The sequence below is a fragment of the Rhinolophus hipposideros genome (assembly GCF_964194185.1).
Source record: "Rhinolophus hipposideros genome assembly, chromosome: 10".
Classification (NCBI taxonomy): domain Eukaryota; kingdom Metazoa; phylum Chordata; class Mammalia; order Chiroptera; family Rhinolophidae; genus Rhinolophus; species Rhinolophus hipposideros.
In genome coordinates this window covers 80,302,783-80,325,682 of record NC_138056.1, presented here as the reverse complement: position 1 = coordinate 80,325,682, position 22,900 = coordinate 80,302,783, and the positions used below count along the sequence as shown (strand labels likewise).

The window sequence follows — 22,900 nt, the reverse complement described above, 5'->3', positions numbered from 1 at the left end:
AAAAAAATGATAATATCAACAAAATTGATAAACCTTTAGAAGACTCATCAAGAAAAAAAAAAGAGAGGATCCAAATAAATAAAATCAGAAATGAAAGAGGAAAAGTGACAACTGACACCACAGAAACACAAATGATTAGAAGAAAACACTGCAAACAATTATAAACCAACAAATTAGACAATCTGAAAGAAATGGATAAATTTCTATAAACATACAATCTTCTAAGACTGCATCAAGTTTGAGTGCGGGTGTTGGCTTGTGGGCCACTGAGACAGCCTCGGGGTCCAGTTAGGGTCCACTTGGGAGCAGATTTCAATACAGCCTTGGCCTGGATCTTTCGTCATCACATTCTTTTCCTACCTGGAGTGTGACTCCTCCACGTTGAACAGCTCAGGACCTAGAGCAATTATTGTAATGGAGGAAATCAATAATTTCAAGACACCAAGCAGATTATCTAAAAAAAAGAAATCTGCATTATGTTCAACTCCATGTATAAATATTCCTGCCTCTCTGTTTATGCAGAAGCTTGACTTTGGCACAGGGGTAAATGTCTATCTTATGAAAAGATCTCCAAGAGGCTTGTCTCATTTGCCTTGGGCTGTGAAAAAAATTAATTCTAAATGTAATTGTTATTATCAAAAGAGACTAACCGATGAAGCTAGGATTTTGAAAAGCCTTCATCATCCACACCTTATAGGTTATGGTGCTTTCACTGGAGCCAGTGATGGTAGTCTCTGTACTGCTATGGAATATGGGAGTGAAAAATTTCGAAATGACTTACTAGAAGAACGAAATAAAGACAGCCAAAGTCCTTTTCCAGCACCCATAATTTTAAAAGTTGCTTTGAATGTGGCAAGAGGGTTCAAGCAAGATAAAAAAAAAAAAACACTTCATGGAGATATAAAATCTTCAAATGTTGTCATTAAAGGTGATTTTGAAACAATTAAAATCCGTGACGTAGGAGTCTCTCTACCATTGGATGAAAATATGGCTGTGACTGACCCCAAGGACTGTTACATTGGCACTGAGCCTTGGTAACCCAGGAGGAGAATGGTATTATTACTGACAAGGCAGACATATTTGCCTTTGGCCTTACTCTGTGGGAACTGATGACTCTATGCATTCCACACATTACTACCTCAGATGATGATGATGAAGATAAAATTTTGATGAAGGTGACTGATGATGAAACATACCATGCAGCTTTGGGAACTAGGCCACCTATTAATGTGGAAGAACTAGATGAAGCATACCAGAAAGTAATCGAACTCTTCTCTGGTCAATTAATCTATGGCAAAGGAGGCAAGAATATACAAAGTCTATTCAATAATTGGTGTTGGGAAAACTTGACAGGTACATGAAAAAAAAAGAACACCTTCTTACACCATATACAAAAATAAACTTAAAATGGATTAAAGACTACCCAAAACCATAAAACTTCTAGATGAAAACATAGTCAGTAAACTCTCTGATATTGCTCTTAGTAATATTTTTTGGGTTTATGATGTTTCTCTTTAGGCAAGGGAAACAAAATAAAAAAAATAAACAAATTGGACTACATGAAACTAAAAAGGTTTTGCATAGCAAAGGAAAACATCAACAAAATGAAAAGACAACCTACCAGTGGGAAGGAGATATTCATCAATGATACATCCAATAAGGGGTTAATATCCAAAATTTATGAAGAATTCATACAACTTAACACACACACACACACACACACACACACACACAACATATCCAGTTAAAAAATGGGCAGAGAACCTGAATAAACATTACTCCAAAGAGGACATACAGCTGACCAACAGACATATGAAAAGATGCTCAATGTCACTGATGATCAGCCAAATGCAAATTTAAACCACAATGAGATATAACCTCACACTTGTCAGAATGGCTATCATCAATAAATCAAGCAAGTGTTGGTGAGGATGCAGAGAAAAGTGAACCCTTGTGCACTGTTGTGGGATTGCAAATTGGTGCAGCTACTATAGAAAACAGTTGGACTTTCCTCAAAAAATTAAATATAGAACTAACTTTTGAGCCAGCAATCCCACTTCTGGATATTTATTCAAAAAAATTCAAAACACTAATTTGAAAAGATATATGCATCCCTATGTACATTGCAACATTATTTACAATAGTCAATATATGAAGACAATCTAAGTGTCCATTAATAGATGATTGGATACAGAAGAGGTGATACATATATGCAATGGAATATTACTCTGCCATAAAAAAGAAGGAAACCTTACGATTTGCAACAACATGGATGGACCTAGAGAACATTACGCTAAGTGAAATGAGTCAGACAGAGAAACACAAATACTATATAATCTCACTTATATGTGGAATCTAAAGAAGAATAAAAACAAACAAAACAGAAACAGACTCATAGATGCAGAGAACAAGCTGATGATTGCCAGATGGGAGGGGGTTGGGGACCGGGTGAAAAAGGTGAAGGGGTAAGAAGTACAAATCGGTAGTTACAAAATGGTCATGTGGATGTAAAGTTTAGCATAGGGAATATAATCAATAATATTGCAATAATTATGTATGCTGCCAGGTGGGTGCTAGACTTCATAAGTTATAAAAAAAGATTCACTTCATAAGTTATATAAATGTCTAATGACTATACTATATACCTGAAACTAATACAATATTGAATGTCAATGTAATAAAAAAAACTTTTTAATAAAAAAAATGAAGAGTTTAAGTAACTGGCCTCAAGTCACACGTGCAAAAAAAAAAAAAAAATACCAATCCCATACAAATTCTTCCAGAGCATAAAGAAAAGGTAATGTTTCCCAACATATGTTATAAGGCCAACATAATCCTAATACAAAACTTGACAAGAACTTGATGATAAAGGGAAACTAAAGGCTAGTCACACTCAGGACACAGGAGCATAATCTTAAACAAAAGATTAACAAATGGAGGCAGCAATGTATAAAACAATAATGTATCAGATCAAATCCATTTGTTCCAGGAAAGCAAGGTTAGTTTAACATTCAAACTTCGATCAACCTAATTCACACTAACAGAGTGAAAATGAATATTTGTATGATCATCTTAAATACAAAGCAATAAAATTCAATATCCATTCGTGATAAAAATAAGCAAACCACAGTCACTGAGCAAAATAGGAATAAAAGAGAATTCATTATTGGGGCAAGTCAATCTGCGACAAGCCTATAACAAACATCAAACTGAATGATGAAATGTTGAAAGCTTTTCTTTTGAAATAGAGAATGAAAGATTTAAACACAATTAGCTGGCCAACAGCACTCCTAGCCGATGTCGTCTGGAGGTCCTAACCAGAACAGTGAGGGAAGGAAAAAAAGAACCTACAAATTCTTAAAAGTTTACAGATATAAGAAAGTTTACAGATAAGAGGTCAATATACAAAAATCAATTGATTTCTATCTAGCAAAAGGAAGTAGTTAGAAAAATTTTAAAAAAAAATAAGATTCCCACTTATAATATCATTATAAGAATAAAACACCTAGCAGTAAAGCTAACAAAAGTTGTATAAGGCTTTTATGCAGAAAGCAATGGAAATATTATTGGAAGAAATGAAAGGAAGCCTAAATAAATAAATGGAGGGGAGAGGGAGTCTACCATGCTCATGAGCTGGAAAACTCAACATTACAAAGATGTCATTTCTTTCCAAATTTATGTGAAGAATCAGGGAGTCCAAATCAAAATTACAAAGGTATTTTTTTGTGGATCTTGACAAGCTAATTTTAAAATTTATAGAAAAAAGGAAAGACCAAGCCAGTTTTGTAGAAAGAAAGAACAAGGTGGGAGGAACTGCTCTGCCATAAAGCAAGACTTATAAAACCACACTAGTTAATAACAGTGAGGAACTGGTTCAAGAACAAATAGACCAATGAAATAAAATAGCTCTTTAGACCAAATAGAGTGAGCAGAGTGGCACTTCACTTTTGACAAAGATGCCATTACAGAGGGAAAAATTTTTTTTTCAAAAACTCATTTTCCATATCCACTGGATATGGGAAAACATATTAAACTTGACCCTGCATGACACTGTACATAAATAAATCATTATCAGGTGGACATAAAAGACATATCTAACATATGAAAGATAAAACTACAGTTGGCCCTTGAACAATATGGGGGTTAGGAGCACACATAACTTTTGACTCCCCAAAAACTTAACTACAAATAGCCTCCTGTTACCTGGAAACCTTACTGATAACATAAAAATTCAATTAACATATATTTTATGTGTTATGTGTCTTACGTGTTGTGTTCTTACAATAAACTAGATAAAAGAAAATGTTTTCATGAAAATCATAAGGAAGAGAAAATGTATTTATAGTACTTTACTGTATTTTTCCATACCGTAAGTTTATGTTGTCTGTTTACAAAATGAATCATGTCTTAGATGACACAAAACACTGCAGATTCTATATGTATTACTAACACTAGGCATCAAAAATGAAAAGACAATGTGAAAAAGTAATTCATATTTATTTACAGATAAAATGATTCATGCATTGGTGAATAAGATGCAATAATATGATTACTTTATGGTAGCCTAGTGTAATAGGTAGGATTGCTTCACAGTAGTAAGAAAATCTCCAAAAAGTTTTTAAATATATTTATTGAAAAAAATCCTTCGTATATGTGTATTACACGCACTTCAAACCCAACGTTCATGACGTTGTGGTAGGAAAAGACATCTTACTATTAGAACAATAGTAAGAACAAAAAAAGGCATTAAGGATAAAGGAAAAGACTTATGAATCGAACTATATTAAATTAATACCAACTTCTGTTAATCAAAAGACACCATTAAGAAAGTGAAAAAGCAAGCATGCATGGGAAAAGATTTCACAACACACATAACTGATAAAGCTTCATGTGCACAACATAAAAAGATGTTTTAGGAATTAATAAGGAAAAGATGGTCAACTTGATGAAAAAATAGGCAAGAATCACCAATAAGAATGTCACAAAAAGGGATATTCAATTGCCCAGTAAATATATGAAGAATATATATGACATGATAAGTACTGGCAAAGATGTAGAGCAAGGGGTCTCTCATACAGTACTGATGGGAATAAAACTCTTTATAATCCCTTGGGAGAACAGTTTGGCATATCTGCTAAAGCTAAGTGTGCATATACTCTACGACCCAGCAATTGCACAGGGACACCAAAAGATGTGTTCCATAATGGTAATAACAGTTTTGTTTGTATGAGCCCCAAACTAGAAACAACCCAAATGTCCATCAATAGGAGAATGGTTTAATAATTTGCGGTATTTTCATGCAAAAGAAATTGATACAAGAATGAAAATAAATGAACTCCAGCCACAGTATGTATGAATCACATAAACATAATATTGATCAAAACAAACTTGACTGAAAAGTATATGGTATGACTTCATTTTTTTACTGTAAAAACTATAATATTAAAAGATGCCTAAGTAGGTGGTAAAACTAAAGAAATGGAGGTGATTACCATAAAACCTGGCTGGTGGTTATCTCTGGGGGGACAGGAGGGAGGTGATCTGGAGGGGACCTGAAGAGCCTTCTGAAATATTGTTCCATTTTTATTTGGATGGTGATTCTGTTGATGTTTGCTTTGTTGTAGTAATTAAGCTGTACATTTTTATTTCAAAAGTCACTACCTATAGATGTGTTACACTCAATAATAAGTATTTAGGAAACAGAAAAGAGAGAAGATGGATGACACAAACCCTAGGAACCCCGAGGAGATGCCTTCTGTGTTGACATCCATCTATTTGTTATTGCTCTTTAGACTGAGTGGTGCCAAAGAGAACAGAAGTAACATAAGATGGAAATTCAGGGTCAGGGTTTGCCCAGGCAAAAGTGTAGGTTGCCATGCAAATGAAATGTAAAACTATCTGGGTCTGCTTCAGAATGACTGGTCTAGTGATGGGCTCAACACAAAAATTTATTTTGATAGCAGCTGTCTGAGCAGTCAGAATCAGAGTTGCAGAGAAGGCCCAAGTGGTTTCAGAAGATGTGGTAGTAGATGATGCTAATTAAAATGATAGCCCCGCCTTACAGCCAGACCCAGAGCTCCAGCCCAGGGAGTTTTTTGAGGACACAGCAGCTGGGAGTTCCAGGAAAGCTGAAAAAGGAGATGTCTGAAGCCCCTGTGTAGATACTGAGAGAGTGATGTCTACTCCTTCCACTGCAGGGGAGAGAATGCTGCTAAGAGGAGCCAATGGGAGGCAGCTGTTTCTGCGAAATTTGCCCAAAGCTCCCATGTATGGTTCATTGTGTCAACATGACTGGCTATGGGGTGCCCAGATAAGCATTATTTCTGGGTATGTCTGTGAGAATGTTTCTGGATGGGATTCACAGTTGAATCTGTGAACACAGGAAAGCAGATTGCTCTTCCGAATGTGGCTGGGCACAATCCAATGCATTCAGTGCCGGAGTGGAACAAAAGACGGGGAAATTTGCTCCTTTTGTCCTGCCTCACTGCTTGAGCTGGGATATCTCATCTCATCTTCTCTGGCCCTCAGACTGGAATCTACACCATCAGCTCCCCTGGTTCTCGGGTCTTTACACGCAGACTGAATTATCCCACTTGCTACCTACACGCTTGCAGATGGCAAATCATGGGACTTCTCAGCCTTCAAAATCACATGAGCCTATTCCTCATAATAAATCTCCTTCTATAAATAGCCTATTGTTTCTGTTTCTCTGAAGAACACTCACTAATACACCCCATTTCCAAGGCATTCTGCCTGCCTTGTCAGTGTTCCCCCTCTCTCTCCTCTGTGCTCCTTTCTCCAAATCTCCCAGGGAAACTGTGATCTGTTTAATTAGAACCAAGGTCCAGAACCTCCCCTGCCATGCTGTCTTTGGGACTAGGCAGAGTCCTGGGTGTGCCAACTTTACCAGTTGCTGAGGTTCAGTTCTACCTGGGATGGGATTGACATTTGGCACTGGGGAGAGTACTTCGAGATGAAAGTACTCCACCAGCTTGGTCTGGTGGAGAAGACACTGCTCTAGTACTATCCTGACCTGGGTTTGAAGCCAAGTTTGGCCACTTCCTGGCAATGTCACACCTTGGCAAATTCCTAGGAATGTGTGTTTTAAATACTATTGTGTAGAATGCACTTAGCACAGTGCCTGTCAACTAGAAAGAACACAATAAATCCTATTATTTTAGTATTTGTTTATTACCATCATAACAATTATTGATTGTATTTGTTATTATTAAAATTAATAAATAATAATAATAATAAAACAGTATTGGTTATCATTATCATCATCCCACTGTGATCCAGGGGATTATTGAGCAATCTCTCCTGTAGGAAGCGATTAGGAAGCACTTTTGGAGACAAGCACTACCCACTCCTGTGGAGAGGTGGGAGTGAGCCCATTTAGGAAGAGGCAGGAAGCTTCAGCCTCTCTGCATACTGGAGGCCTCTCTGTATACTATATTGCTTGACCCAGGTCTTGGAACTGTGGGGAGGCATGTTGCTTTCCTTCTGTCTGAGTCTCTGCTCAGGAATAGGACACAGAGGGTAGGTCTCAAGAAGAGGGAGAGGGCCCTTGGCACCTTATTGCTGGAGTTATATAGATTTTTCCACAAGAAAAAGTCAAACTACATAGAATAGGCACCACCTTTTGTGACTTTCTGTATGTGCCCATATTTTCCATTGCTGTCTAACGCCATTTCATCATGGTCTCAAGAACTGTCAAGTCAACATATTTGTTTTAAAAATATGTTGTAAAAGTACTGTTTTGGAAGAATATGCTTGGAAGGAATGGCAACCATTACTCTCAGCCCAAAGTGAGTATGAGAAGCTGCAGTGAAGAGGCAAATGGTTTTGGGAGAACCACACAACATGAGCAAAAGGAATAGACAGTGAGATGGGGAGAATGGAGGCAGCCAGCGCCAGGGCTAGCAGCTCCAAATAGCACGAGCTTGCATAGTCCTGATAAAGAGGCTGGAATGCTGTAGAAATTGGAGCAAGAGGGTGTGGTAAATCAATGTCTACCAACACACCCTCTCATCTCTGGAAGTGGGTGCTGCTCTTCCCTGAAAGTAAGTCATCCTCTGACTTGCTCTGACCAACAGACGGCAGCAGAAGTGATCTCCATGGCTTCCAATGCTAGGCCTTAAGAGGACTTGCAGCTTCTGTTTTCACCCAACTGAGATCCAGCCACCATGTGATGAAAGTCACACTAAACCACTAAACGAAGAGGCCAGAGAGCAAGAATAACCCCGTGGCTGTCCCAGCCGGCGCAGCTGAAGCGTGAGGTCCGAATGAAGCCAGCAAGGATGTGCCAGCTGATCCCAGATCAGGGCAGAAGGAAGCGGCAGGCGGGCACTTGGCCAACCCAGAGAATCGTGGAGAAATAGTAAAACCTTTCCGCTTAAGCCACTAAGTTTAGTCTATCTTTTATGCAGCAGTAAATAATTTTTAAAAGGGAGACTTCCAAGCAATCACTTAGAGACACTGAAAGGCAGGTAAGTTAATCTCACCAATTCTCTGGTTTCAGAACATAGTGCTTACTGATCGTTAGTGCTTTTAATAAAATTTCGGTTTTAAATATACACTGTGGCCAGCATGCTTGTAAGTGGGGAATTGGGGCCAATAATTGAGACTTCCCACATGTTTTTAATCAGAGGTGAGCCGAGAAAAGAGTGAGTGATGGGCCCTACCATTTGAGCACCTCCTGTGGGATAGGCCCTACAGGGAGTGCTTCACAATCATTATTTCATTTTATCTCTTAGAGGGAGAAACCGTAAAGTATCTCATTCTACAGATGAGGAACTTGGAGGGTTACAAAGCAGAAACATTTGCCCAGGGCTAAACCATGAATGAGTGACACAGCCAATGTTTGAACCCAGAGCTCTGAGTATTTGACCTCTAAATTACCCTGCCTTTCTTAAACCAGAATATTCCAGCTGTTCTTTGGTTTCAGCTGCTCTTTCTGCTGGTCAGCTAGGGGTTGGAGGCTCACAGAAATGGCTGTTAGAGAATTCTTCTCTCTCTGTAAGAGGTTACTGGCCTTTTGGGCCACTGGGGCACTGGGCATCTGAAGGCAGGAGACGTCTCTGCAGAAGCAGCACCTTCAGCTTTCTGTGCTCTTCATTTCTAAGGAGGAAGCTTCCCCTTTGAAATCTGTGAGTAGCCCCAGGCCACTCGGAGCCGAGCTCTGTAGAGCTTCCCCTGGTCCTAGAAGGAAAGAGCTTGATTTCTGCCCCTTTTAATCTTGGAAGCCTTCCTGGGAGAGTTCAGCTTTGAGGTCTGTTTTGGAAGAAGTGAGGGAGGCAGCTGGATGAATGCTAAGTAGGACATTTTCAGTTTGAACAGCCACTCTTGAGACACTGCAGTGAAAATCTCAGTAAAGCAAAGGCAGAAATAGTTCATATGTTGTGCAGCACATTAAAATTTGGAATAATTTTAATGAGTTTCAGTGATGGGCTACAATCAACATGATAACCTTTGGCAGAAATAAATGTAAACTCTCAAATGTAGGTGCAAACGATCATTTATATGGTTTTAGGGTGGGGATGAGCTGACTTGAAAGCAGCTCACGGGACAACTAATTGAGGGTTTTATGGAACATATACAAACCCAAAATAATCCAAGGGTGAGATGCAGCTGCTAAGAGGTCTAAAGCAATCTTGAGTTGCAAAATTACATGTTAATCGTGCTAGTTTATGTTAAAGGAGGTAAAAATGACAAAATGTGAAGGCTGTGTGCAGTTCTGGGTGACACACTATTAAATGGATGCAGAGTTTGGGCTTCCCGGAAGTGCACTAGCTCACTCATGCCTCATCCCAACTATGTCATCCCCCCAATTTGGATTGGTCGGATTTAAGGGTGCTTAACTAGTCATGGTTTAAAGCGGTGAAATTTTCAAAAGAATTAATATTTCCAGGCATACCAGTGTGGTTTCGCCCCTTTGTCTTTTTGTCTCTCTTGACCAGGGCCTGCTCCAGAGTCTGTCCCTCTGCCTTTTTTCCTCCTCTCTCTTCTCACCCAACTGACTTAGGCCTCAGGACCACTGACTCATCCTGAGCAGACCTGGGCTAGGAAGCCAAGACCATTTTACTCTTTATATCAAGACAAAGAGTCTCTCCTGCTGTCTCTTTGCTCCTTTTCTCCTGGTGCTGTGTGTGGAGTTGGAGCTGCCATTTCTCCCACTGGAGGCTAAGATCTGAGACTCAAGTGTGGCCACTGAGAAGGCACAGAACCAGGCAGACTTGAGAGCTGTTCTGGCTCTAGGTTGACTCTGGCCTGGGTCTACCAAAAAGAATTTTCTACTGTACTGGCCTAGCTCTGTTGAGTGCTGCCTTGGAGTTTGGGGACACTCCCCTACTGATAATAATACCCTTCTTTGCTTTATGTATGTGTATATTTACTTTGAATCTTGTCCCCCTCAAACTCATATGTTGAAGCCCTAACTGCCCCCAATGTGATGATATTTGGAAGTGGGGCCTTTGGGTGGTAATTAGGCTTCGATGAGGTTGTGAAGATAAGGTCCTCATGATGAGATTAATGCCCTTATAAGAAGAGGCCTTATAAGAAGACCTCTCTCTCTCTTCTTCCCCTTCTCCTCCACTTCCTCCCACCCACATATAAATAAACGACAAGAAGACAACCATCTGCAAACCAGGAGAAGGGCCTTTACCAGGAACTGAATTGGTCAAACCCTTGATCTTGGACTTGCCAGCCTCCAGAACTATGAGAAATAAATGTCTGTTGTTTAAGCTACCTCGTCTATGATATTTTGTTATAGCAGCCTGAGCTGACTAATGCAGAAACCTGGAGATGAGAGATTGTTTGAGGGCAGGAATTGGTATTCCTGTATAGCTGACCTAATCTACCATTGCAATATGGTCTCATAGCATCAATCCAGTCATTATTCCTGACACTGATGGGCTAGAGAGTGACCAGAGGGAAATTGCCAGGCAGAAAAAGAGACTTGAGACCATGGCAAATGAGAATGATATTGGGTCTAAGGCTGCTAACTTCTCAGAGGAGAGTTGGGGCTTTGAGGAATTCCCCTCATTGGGGCCATTCCTTAGAGATGAAAGCTGGGGTTAGTTGCTTTCCAATTTAAAGTTGCCTAGAGAAGAAAACTGCCCACATGACACTGGGGCACTCCTAATGGCAACATCTTCTGGGGATGAGGAGCCTAAGTTGGAAGAGTTAGAAGAAAGGGGAATGTAACAAATCCTACCCTCAAGAGAGTGAAAGTGAATATTCAATGAAGCTCCCAGTTACCATGTTGGCAAAAGGGGCAGAGTTACAAACCAGGGACCATGATATATGAAAAGCTAGTAAGATTTTGCAACCTTATCATTTGGGTTTCTTGGTCACCCTGGTCAAGAAAGCAGGATAACACCTCCTTCCTTCAACAACTCTGGGGATGGGGAAGACACCTTTAACACAACAGAGGGAATTTGAAGTATTGGGTCCCCACTTCCAGACAAACCCTACTGACTCAGTTTGGGGCATGAGTATGCCAGCTGGAGTGGGTAGGGACCTTCATGGAGAGGAGAGAGCAGGCTGAGGCCTGGGGCCCATGGAAAGTAGAGATGAGCAGCAGCAAGCCAGGAACACAAAAGTATCACTGGTGTAGAACAATTGGCTGGGGTGACAGAAAGGCCCAGTATCCGTCTCATGTGTCTACAGGGCCATCCTTAGAAGGTAGTCTCTGGGGTGGGAGAGCTTTGACCTATGAGTAAAGTCACAGAAAGGACATTTTGGATTCTACCTGGTCAAGACAGCGCTAAACCTTAGAGCTATGCATTAATGGAGACAGTGAATTCCTTGCCACTAGAGATGTTGAGGGACTGAATGGGATGAGAGGTTGGGCTACATACCGGAAGCTCTCCAAAGTCCTTTCCAGAAATGAGCAGGGAAAAAACCCTCAGCTTCCAGAGCAGGTGTGAGAGCATCTGTATAACAGTCATTATCAATGCAGAGAAATATTCATAGGCTGTGACTGTTTCTGGTGATCTTTTTTTTCCCAACTCATCTGGAGATGATGTCACCTGATAATTGGACACTCACACATGGCCTGGCCTGTTGCCTGCCTGGCCCACTCTGCCTTCCTGGTCTCTCACTGATCAGATGGACTCATCTGTAGGAATTTTGAGCACAATAGCTCTGACATGGAATGAGGGGGACAATTTTGTCATTCACAAACATGTGTGGAAAGTTGTCTGTATTCCAAGCACTGCACTATGTCCTGAGGGTGCAGAGAGCAAAAACAAACCCAGCCTTCAAGGAGGTTGTAGTCCTTAGGCCAGGCAGCCCTGTAAACAATAGACATTTAGAATTCAGTTATCCATTTGATAAGTGTTTGTTGAGTATGAGCTCTAGGCTAGGCACTGGAGATTTAGCAGGGACAAGAAAAACAGGGTCTCTGCCATTGGAGAACATTCCAGAACATTCCAGTGGGGAAATCAGATGATAGGCAAGTCACACATAAAGGAGATCATAACCTGTTGTACAAAGTGTCATGAAGGAGCTTTAGAAGGTGAGGGAATACAGAGTGAGAGGAATGCAATCTGCTTTAGAAAAGGTGGTCAAGGAGTCCTCGTTGATGAGCCAATTAAGTTTCCACCCAAAGCTTAAGAACGAGCCAAGTAAATAAGGAGGGTATAGCAGACTATTCCAAGTAACAGTGACAGCTACTATAAGGTCAGGAAATATCTTGGTGTATTAAAGAACCAGAAAGGGCATCACTGGGCTAGGTATGGTAGGTGATGGCGTGAGATGAGCTTGGAAAAAAAGGCAGGAGGAGGATCTGACAGGGCTTTGTGGAATTTGAGAGGTGATTTTATTCCAAGTGCAGCTCAAGATCAGTATTCTCAGTTAGGGGACTGCAGTAGTGAGGATTTTAAAAGAACCAACGTCCAGGTTGGCTGAGATCCTAGTCACTAAGACTCTGATGCCCGCTCCCCCACCGAAACTTGACTGGCCCCAGCTCCTGGCTCTGGCTCTGGTTCTGGCCTGCCTTTATGAATGAAAAGAAGGAGGTATATTCTTTCAGGAGACAGAAGAGATTAGATGCTTTGGAGACTGCCAGGCAAGGGTCTTTGAAGGGATCAAAGGTGGCTCAGGAGATATTGGAAAAAGAGGAGAGACTCATGCAGAAGATCTGGGACTCTGTGTCATCTGGCCCCATTCTTCTGAAAGTCACTGATGGGGCAATTCTCTCTCTCAACTCCTGACTCTGGCCCCTCCAGCGCTCCCAGAGGATAGAGCTGCAGAATTCCTTCATGAAGGTTGCTTTCTTGGAAGGCCTGGACTTTTCAGAGCCAGCGCTACTGCAGTAACATTTAGAACATCAATTTTGGAAAGGAAGAAGTGCAGAAAGCTGGTCTAGGCAGAAGGCAGGCAACTTGGGAGCTTCTCTGGTTTAATCTTTTCTTCTCTGTTTTATTTTTAAAAATCCACTTTGCAAAGATATATGGTGTCTAAGTTTCTGAAAAGGGAAGCAACAAAGAAACACCTTCTAGTGTAAATGAAAAGAATTATATAAACCACAGTAAATTTAGTATGAAATTACATCACCAGGCTCAGAGGAGAAAGATGCTTTTCCATCCTTCATTAGCCATGTTCAAGGATCCATTATCCTGAGTTGCCAGTCTGCCACACTTAAAGGGACACAGTGGCATATAGGTCTGGCCCATGTCATAAGATGGAAGCTGCTGGAACACATTAATTATTTAACCTTCCTTAGGTTAAATATGGGGTTTTTACAGATACTCCTTTTTGCATTTATACCTGTCTCTTCTTTACTTTCTAAAGTGGATTTTGGGGCTCTTGTTGATTTTTGGCTCTTGTTGATTTTTGGGCTCTTAGATCAGAATTTCCTTTCTCTTGGAGTTTTTCATAGTTCCAACAGTTCCTGAAGTCCTAGGGAGATGTCTTTAGGAGGCTCCTATGCAGCTTCTAGGCTGAGTGGAGAGAGCTCAGTGCTTCAGATTTGGGTTTCAAGTCCAAGTTCTGCCAACTTCCAGCTGTGTGACCTTGGGCAAGTTACTTAACATCTCTATGCCTGTTTAACATCTCTATGCCTCATTTATAAAATGATGATAACAACAGTATAAACTCACCCACTTACCTCAAAAAAATGTTGTGGCATTTAATTGAGGAAATGTGTTTGTAATGCTTTTGGCGCAGTGCCTAACTTATAGTAATTTTTCAACAAAAGTTAGCTACTTTTATAGTCAACTACTCTTTCAGTTGTTCTGGAAATATCTGTTGTCTTCCTGAGATGTGCATTTTCCCAAAAGGATGCTGTGTGGAGTCCCATAATGTGGAGTCCCAGCCAGATATGCTCATTCATTCATTCATTCAATACACATTTATTGAGCTCTTACTATATGCCCAGTGCTGGATTAGATTCTGCTGAGAAAAAGAAAACTAAGACACCCTACCCTTTAAGGGTTTATTGACATTGGATAAGCCAGAGATGAAAGCCACCTTGCAGGCTGGAGCAGACCACATCACTGAGAGGCAGTAAATCTTTAGGTTGGACTTTCTTGGTTTGTGTTTGTTGAAGACAGGACTAGAAGTAGCCAGGGGTCCTCTGTGGAGCAGATCATCATAGACATGGGAGAAGGCTGTGGGTAGATTCCCAAGCCTGTAGGGGTCGATAGCTCCAGCAGAGCCCAAGTGTGGCAAGTCTACCCCGTGGAGGTGGGGAGACATGGGCTCTGACCAAATCCAAAGAAAGAGACTAGATCAGACATTACATAAGCACAGACTTGGCTTACAATGCCAGTAGGACAAAAACCAGACAGGAGGAGAAGCGTGTCACTCTGGAGACCAAAGGAATTGGAGAAGCTTGAAACATCCCCTGTACCATGAGATGACATAAATCCTCCTCTTTCCTTCTTCTACCTTAGGGAGAAGAACAGGGGACAAAGGGACAACATGAAAGACAGAGCAACTTTTGTCTGGGAGACTGGCATTTCCTAAACAAACTATTGCATTATTGGATGAGCTCAAGCTCTAAATTGGATTGAATATTGGCTACTTTCTCCCATCCTTCTCCACTTTCTCTGAAAAAGAAGACCAGATTAGTTATAGATAATGGAGCTCGTTTCCTAACATGATTAAATTTTGTGACCCCTTTTCCCTTATGAATACGCTAATTAGCACAGTGCCTAGCAGGGAGGTGATACTTCATAAATGTCGCAAGTCTGCATGGCGAAAAAGAAAACTTGAGAAACAAAGTCTTATCTGCCTCTCTGGATAACATTTCTGAAAGACATAAAGCAATACACATCTTTTAAATAGAATATAGCCCTTGACCCTTGCCCATTCTTCTTCTTCTTCTTCTTCTTCTTTTTTTTTTTTTTTGAGACCGGAACCACTTCCAGACCCTCAGTGCTCTGAAAGTGAGAAGAGAGGAAACAAGCCAATCTGGACCTGTGCCAGAATTCATCCTATGTCTGCGAACTTAGTTTATTTTAAACCAGGTTCCCAATGATGAAGTAACCCCGTGTCCTCCACAGGCCCCACCCTGGCCACACCCGCCCACATACACCCAGATAAACACATAGCTGAGTTGAGATGCCATGTACATGTCGGAGTTTTCAGAGTGGAAGGATCTTGGCTCGGGTTTCATGAAGAAGAGAAGGTGGGGGTGGATGAGGAGGAGAAGCATGTGAAGGCCCCACCTCATTCCTGGGGAGAGACTATGCCAACATGTGTAGCCAGAATGGATTGTCCCTTTGGGAGGGGCGGAGGCATATGGGAGAGGATAGTTCTTGGCCCCAAGCAGAGAAAGATTTTATTTCTCATGAGTCTCATGATTACAATTTTGGGAGTTCACATGAGATAGTCTCCTGCCTGGGGCAGGTGAGAACCTAGGGGAAGGGAGGAGGGTGCTGGGTTGTTTGGATGACATCATGGGAGGAGGAGGGGAAGCGCTGTGATATCACAGACATGTGGGAACTTCCTGGGTAAAAAGTTGGGAGGAGGGCTGAAGAGCTCAGGATCCTATTTCTGGCTTTAATAACAACCCTGGTGGCAGCCAACCACATGACAGGAACACAGGCAGGCGGGTCTGTCAGTGAAGAGTGGCACCTTCCGCATGGAATGAGGCTTTTCTATGAGGTCTTGGTGGCCTTCAACGCATGGGTAGGCTGGGAAATGTGGGATGCATTTTTAGTAGTGAAAAGGCACAGATGCCTGAAAAAGAATGGAAAATGGTGGGAAATTAATATCACAACAAGGTTTCAAAGGAGTTCCTGAAATACAGCTGAGGAGGTCGTATGAGTATAACGGGTGGGTAAGAGCAGATCTACCACCTCCTAGCTTGTGTCATTGGGAGACTTTTTAACCTCTCAGGGCCTCCATTGCCTCTTCATGAATGGGGATAATAACAGTACCCTCCTCATAGGATTGTCAAGGTTAAACCAATTAATACATATTTGTAAAGAGCTTAGAATGGTACTTTGCACATAGTATGTGCTCAAGAAATGTTAAGAATTATTATAGTGGAAAGAGAGCTAGAGTAGGAACCAGAATACTGAGTTTTAATACTGACCAAATGAGTTTTAACACTGGCCAGTGACCAAATGAATGTCTCTTTGGGCTTCCATTCCAAATGAGAAATTTGCAAAATGAAAATGAGAAATCAGATAATCTCAGCCTTTTCCTCCATCTCTAGCATTCTATGACCTTGACTTGGTCATCTATGTAAAGCTGAAAAAAGTCCACTTGGCTCCAAATTATCTTAGGCATGCCAGTGTCTACAATTCCACAATTAGGGATGTAAGCCTTTGAGGTAAGCATGCTCTTTAACCCTCTGCTCCCTTCTTCAGAGAAAGTAGGTCCGGGGGTGATTGGTGGGAATTAAGTCAGTAAAACATGGAAGTGAATTAATTCCTCCAAAAATAAATGGTCCCAGATAACAGCAGATCACATCACATGGTTCAGAAAGAAGGGAAATGGAGGAATCGTGAATTTACTTTCCTAGTACATTACTTTGTGTAGGATAAGCTCTGCTCTAAGTGGCTTTTTAAGAAAATATGAGGAGGAAAGCAATTGTAGCCTGAAGCATCTAGGTTAGATACAGGTGAAAATTCAATTAATAGAATATGAATGGAACAAAAACTTTGAATGAGAAATTGAGAGAGGTTGGGGCCAGGTGACAGACTATATTAATTCTTGTGGTTCTATCATCTCTCTGAGCCGGGCAGGGAGTTTCAGGTCATCTGGGCTCTTCTGGGAGTGGAGGTCTGCATGTCCCTGTCCTTCCTGGGCGTCTTGGAAGTTCTGTGGCTTCTGGAGTAAAAGTGTAATTGGTCTTCCACAGAAAGCCCAGAGAGGGGATAGGTTGCAGAATGATTCAGAGGTGCGCTCCCTGCTGGGCACTGCAAATTGAGCTCAGAGAGTATTTGAAATAATGTACAGTCATCAGGGAGAAATTAGAGTGACTCAGATGACAGAATTCTTGTCATGAAAGCCAGAAGCTGAGTACTCAGCAACTGGTTCAGAGGGAGAGGAAAAGGGAGTGGGTGGGAAGGAAAGTGAGAAGAAGAATGTGGGAATTCCAATGGGTTATCGCCTGGATGCCCCCTCTCCACAACTCCAGCCCAAGGAAAGAGACCAGTGACCAAGTGGATCCTGGCGTCACTGTTCAGAGGTCAGGGGGAGAAATAAGTCAAGGGAAGTGAGATTCTCTTAAGTATTCTTGGTTTCCTATCACTGAAAAGAAATCCAGGGTAACAAAGTGATTTTTCTCATACCTTCCTGCACAATACATCGCAGGCCTCCATCCAACTAATGAGGATCTGTCAACTGAGGAATTGAAAAAGAAAATAATGGGGGAGAAATATTCATACAATCATTTACTCATTTGTTCCACATTTATTGAGATCCTACTGTGTGCCAGACACTGTGCCAGGTTCTAAGACAGAGACATTAGACGCCGTCCCTGCAGGGCATATGGCCAAGAGAACCAATTGTTACAATACAGCAGTGTAGAGTGGAATGCCAGAAGGAGGCACCAAGTGTTGGGAAAGCACAGCAGTGGAGCACTTGAGTCAGACCTGGGACTTGAGTGAGACCATGCTGATTGGAATCCTGAAGAAGAGGAGTAACTAGGTGGGCAAGGATGTTATGAGAGGGCTTTTGGGACACAACGACCATAAATGAAAAGGGGTGGGGATGCAGAAGGTCGAGGTGTGTTATGGGGAACTGGACACACAGAGTGCAAGTGGAGTGTTGGAAAGTGGAAGATGGAAAAGTCTTGAAGGTTTATGTGTGCCATGTTAGGGGAGATGTATTTGGGCAGGAGAGGAGATCAGTACTGCATTTAGGGAGAAGGTTCTGTGGCAGTATGGGGAAGGCTGGGAAGGGGGGCAGGCTGGAGGCCCAGATACCTCAAGAGACGGTAATGGAGGAGCTGAACTAGGGAGGTGGGAACAGAAAGACTGGGATAGAGTCATGAGATATATGCGAATCCAGTCCATAGAACCTGGGACTCACAGGATACATGGATTGAGGGGCAGGGACACGGAGAAGGAACAAGTAGAAAGGAGCAAAGGAATGACTGGGGGCTTATGGAGGGGACATATTCCTCCTGTTCTGGGAAAACAAATCCATCAATTCTTGAAATTGTTTGATCATAGTCTGGATTGGAAGGGACCTCAAGGTGACTTATGCTAAGCTCCCATCCAGGACAGGCATCTCCTCTACAACGCACTCCAGCTTCTTCATTCAAGCATTCAGCACATAATTAGTGTGCACTTCCCATGTGCCTGATGCTGTGCCAGGCCTGGGGAATGTGGTGGTGTACAAAGGCTAGTAGGGAAGAAGTAAGAGTGGCCAGAGGAGAATAAAAGAATGAAGACATTTCGTGAACAAGGCCAACAAATAGAAGCTTAAGGAATAAAGGTTATGTAACACCTTCACATACATCACTTTAGAGCTGAAATGGGCCTTGATGTTGTCCTAAGCGAGGGCGAAGGAGGCCAGGTGTTTCCTAGCACCCCACTCAGTCACTGCATTTGAGCTGTCCCAGTGGATGTGTGACCTTGACAAGGCTATCCATAAAGGGCTGATGGCTGAGGACTATCTTCTGGCAGCACTCCTAGCAACTGGGGAAATAAGTCTTTTGTTACTAATGGAAGATCTGGGTGATGCTTCCCAGGGTCTACCTCAGGGAGTGTGTCTAAGTGTATCCTAAGTGTGTTGATGTGCCTATGAGTGTGTGTGTGTGTGTGAGTGCCTCTATGTGTGCATGCTTCTGTATCTGTTAGTGTGTCTGTGTGTACTGCTTTCCTCTCTTGAATGAGGGACTGTGACAGCTCTGCAAAGGGCTGGGAGTTAAGCCTCGCCTTCTCCCACCTGATCATCTAGATTGCTTTGGTGGACCCTCCAATTCCTTCCTGTCCTGTGACCAGTTTGGGCCTGGTGAAAAGGTGTGGAATGCAGGATTCAGCAGGTTTGTGGGGGGTGTCTGTGGATTCCATACTAAGAATCTATTTCTACTCTCACTTACTAAGAGGGGTGAGAGAGGGCTATCCTTGTGAAAATTAGAAAAAGGCACTACTTGCTAGCAGACCTAATGTGAATACACAGATTGAATAGATTCAGCCTCCACTTAACCCCTCTACTGGGCACCTTCAAGGATTGTCTTTTCTGGACTGTGTTTCCTGAGCCATGAGGATATGAATAGGACTTTAGGGACCATGGCTCCCTGAGGAAATCTTTCATCTCCAGAACCTCACCTTACTGTCATGCTGTTGTTAAAAATCAGGATGATAGTACCTGTCATGAGGCTGGGGAACCAAGAGAAGACTCCTACCCAAAGGCCCCTGGAAGTCTGGACTTCCCAGATTCAGAGAAGAGCAGTACCTAAGGATGGCAGGTAAGAAATGCAACATCTCCCAGGGGGCAGCACACACATCTATCTCCCTCTTCAAGGGACATGTGTCCAGGGAAGTGTTTGCAAATTGACTGTCAAATAAATGGATATAGAAAGGAAATCAGCAAGAATGAGGGTCCATGACCATTTTTGCAGAAATGAGAAAACCAAGACACTGAATGCTCTGGACCTTCTGAAATTAGATCCAGAACCGATCCCATCAGTGGTTCATCCAACCTTTATAACTTGATGCCTCACCAAATACTTTCTCAGAGAGACTGACTCATTGTCATAGAAATAAAACCTCTCTCTTTTCCAAGGTTTTACTGTAATGCTATTAAAGACGTGTAATTATTGGCTATGGCAGACTAACCCTGCAGGGAAGATCATAGGACAGAGTGGCAGAAGGTTTAGTGTTCTTGAATTCTTGAATGCTGGGGCTATAAGAAGACTTGAGATCATCTCATCCAGGGCTCACAGCTTACAGCCTGATCATCATATGGCCTGATTCAGCCCACAAAATGAACCATGAGAACACATGTCAGCAGGGCATGTTCTCTCCTGCTTATCTCCTGCTGCCAGCCTGCCACTGTATCCTACCTCTGGCCTGGAGTTCATGATGTGCAGTGACTTGCCCAAGGTCACACAGCGGCTCAGAGGCAGGATCAGGATCAATGCTTGGGGCTCATATGGCAGAGCAGTGCTCTCTCAGCCTTAGGAATCTCTGGTTCTCTTTTGATCTACATGAACAGGAGATTTGAATAAACACCTCAAATGTGCTTGTTACCTTGATGAGACAACAGCTTATTCAAGTCTTCCATACCCCCTTACGTGCGTGCATGCACACGCACACACACACACACACACACACACATGCATGTGCACATACACATCCAAGATTACATTCCTAGAGCACAGAAAAGGTCTAGGTCTTATTCTTTTATCATTGTGGATTCCACCTAGCTCAGTGTCTGGCATGTTGTCACTGCTCGATAAATGCTTGGTGAATAAATGAATGAATGAATGAATGATGAATATTCATGAATGTTTACCTTCCCAAGATTCCTGTGTTTTCTCATAATCTTGATTCAGTCCCAATTAGACTATTTCACATCGGGGAGGAGAGAGGGAAGAAAAGAAAACAATTAATTTATTAGTACAATGCTAGTCATTTAAATGCATATCGTCATAGCAACTTTCATTTTAAAATGAGCAATCCCAAGTGAGCAGACGTCACCCTATAAAGGAGTAACCCACCATCCCCTGGTGCCCATATCTAAGGGCTTTAAGTACAGCTGCTACGGCTTCTGCATCAATTTCTGCTTCTATTTATCCCCAGTAGATCTGAAAAAGGAAACACTTCTGAAGACCAAAAGCTCAGATTCCTAAGCTTGCAGCCTTCCCGTTTGTGAGACAGACAAGCAGGAAAATATTAAGAAGAGTGAGTGTAGAAAGCTAAAACTATCTTCAAAGCTTATGTAAATTCTGTGCACACAGAGGCGCTGGCCTTTGGGTTCCAGCTGTTTTCAGGACTGACTTAGATGCCCTTGACATGGAGATCCAGACATTCTCAGAACCTTCCCACCATTTGTAACCTTTTAAAAATCTTCCTAATTGTATTCCATGTTCTTTGCATTTATCACCCTTGGGAGTTGAGCTACAATATGTTAATGAAGCCATTGAAGAGCCCTAGACACCCTCCTCCCCAGCCTTTTGGTAGAATAGGGCGAGGTCAGACACATCCATCCTTGGAATCACAGGCGCCTTTGAGAGGGGCTGTACCCCTAACCATTAGCATGTTAATAGGGAGGGAATCAAAAGATCTCTCAATCAACACCCAATGAGGGCATCATTTCAATCAATACCGGAGCCCATAAAAGTCCCATGCCACTGACACTGCACAAAAACAATTCCTAATTGAGAATTAAACAAACTTTTATCTGATGCAATTCTGAACTTCAGCCTTTAAAATAATGCCAAGTTCAGAAACACATTTGGCTTCACGATTCAGTCTGGCAGTTTGTGTACATTTAATGGGTATTTTTCCCTTGGCAGCTGACACTTTCCCTTCCTGGTTCACACAGGAAAATGAGAGGGGTGTCACCTCCAAAAGGTCACAGGGCTAAGTTGCTCTGACTAGCAAGGGGGCTCGAACCGAGCAAACTTTAACCTCAGGTGACCCAGAGTAGGGCTGTGTGCTGGCTTTCCTGTTTTGTAACCAACACCTACTAAATGTATTTCAGACCTTAGGCACTCGGAACACTGGCTGCCAGACTGGGAGACAAGTAGCTTTTAGTCCACTGATGACACAGTCTTCCTGACATTAGAGGGATGGCCATGAACCAGGTGGCCAATTACTCTCAGAAAGAACAGCTCAATATCAATTGTGCTGAATTCAAACAGTCATAATCGGCAGAGGCTATTCAGCATCCAGATGGACATGACTGAATATCCCTATTCAATGGAGTAATTCATTTCATTGCTTGCAGAGTCCTTCTACAACCAGCTCATCCTGGTGAGACTAGAAAGGCCAGGTCCTGGACAAAATGAAGTATGTCCAGAGGAATATTACGGTAAGAGCAGACCTCGAAATCTTCCAAGTCAATACCATCCCATCCTTAAGTTAGATGGTTAGAATTCTTGAAATTCCCATTGAAAATCTGGCCCAGTTTCTGAACAAATAGAAAATCGTTTCTTTGGAACAATCTTGGTTCTGTCTGTGAACACCCCAAGAGCCTACTGCCACCTTGCAGAGCTGGGTTGACCTCCACTGAAGAAGACAATGGTTTAACCCCCTCAATGCCTACAGCTAAACATCACCTTTGCCTCCTCTTCATTTGGTAGTTAAGGTGTGTGGTGTTCCTTTTCATCAACCCTAGGAAGCATTCACATCAGCAGCACTCACCTCAATTCACTCACAAATATACATCTGACACATTGGGAGGGGTTATCTAAGGGTCACACCAGACACTGTATTCAGACATAGCAAACCGACTGCCAACTTACTGGATTCAGCAGCAGGTG

The 22,900-nt window shown here is 42.1% G+C and overlaps 1 protein-coding gene across 1 annotated transcript; it reads left to right on the top strand.

Moving 5' to 3' along the window:
• Window positions 1-414: 414 nt before the first annotated feature.
• LOC308503464 (lymphokine-activated killer T-cell-originated protein kinase-like) lies at window positions 415-17,389 on the top strand (the record flags this gene model as incomplete). The annotated part of the gene is given in 4 exon segments (XM_081062740.1): window positions 415-1,033; window positions 1,036-1,302; window positions 16,673-16,776; window positions 17,321-17,389. Coding segments are annotated over 4 exon segments (1,059 nt in total).
• Window positions 17,390-22,900: the final 5,511 nt, after the last annotated feature.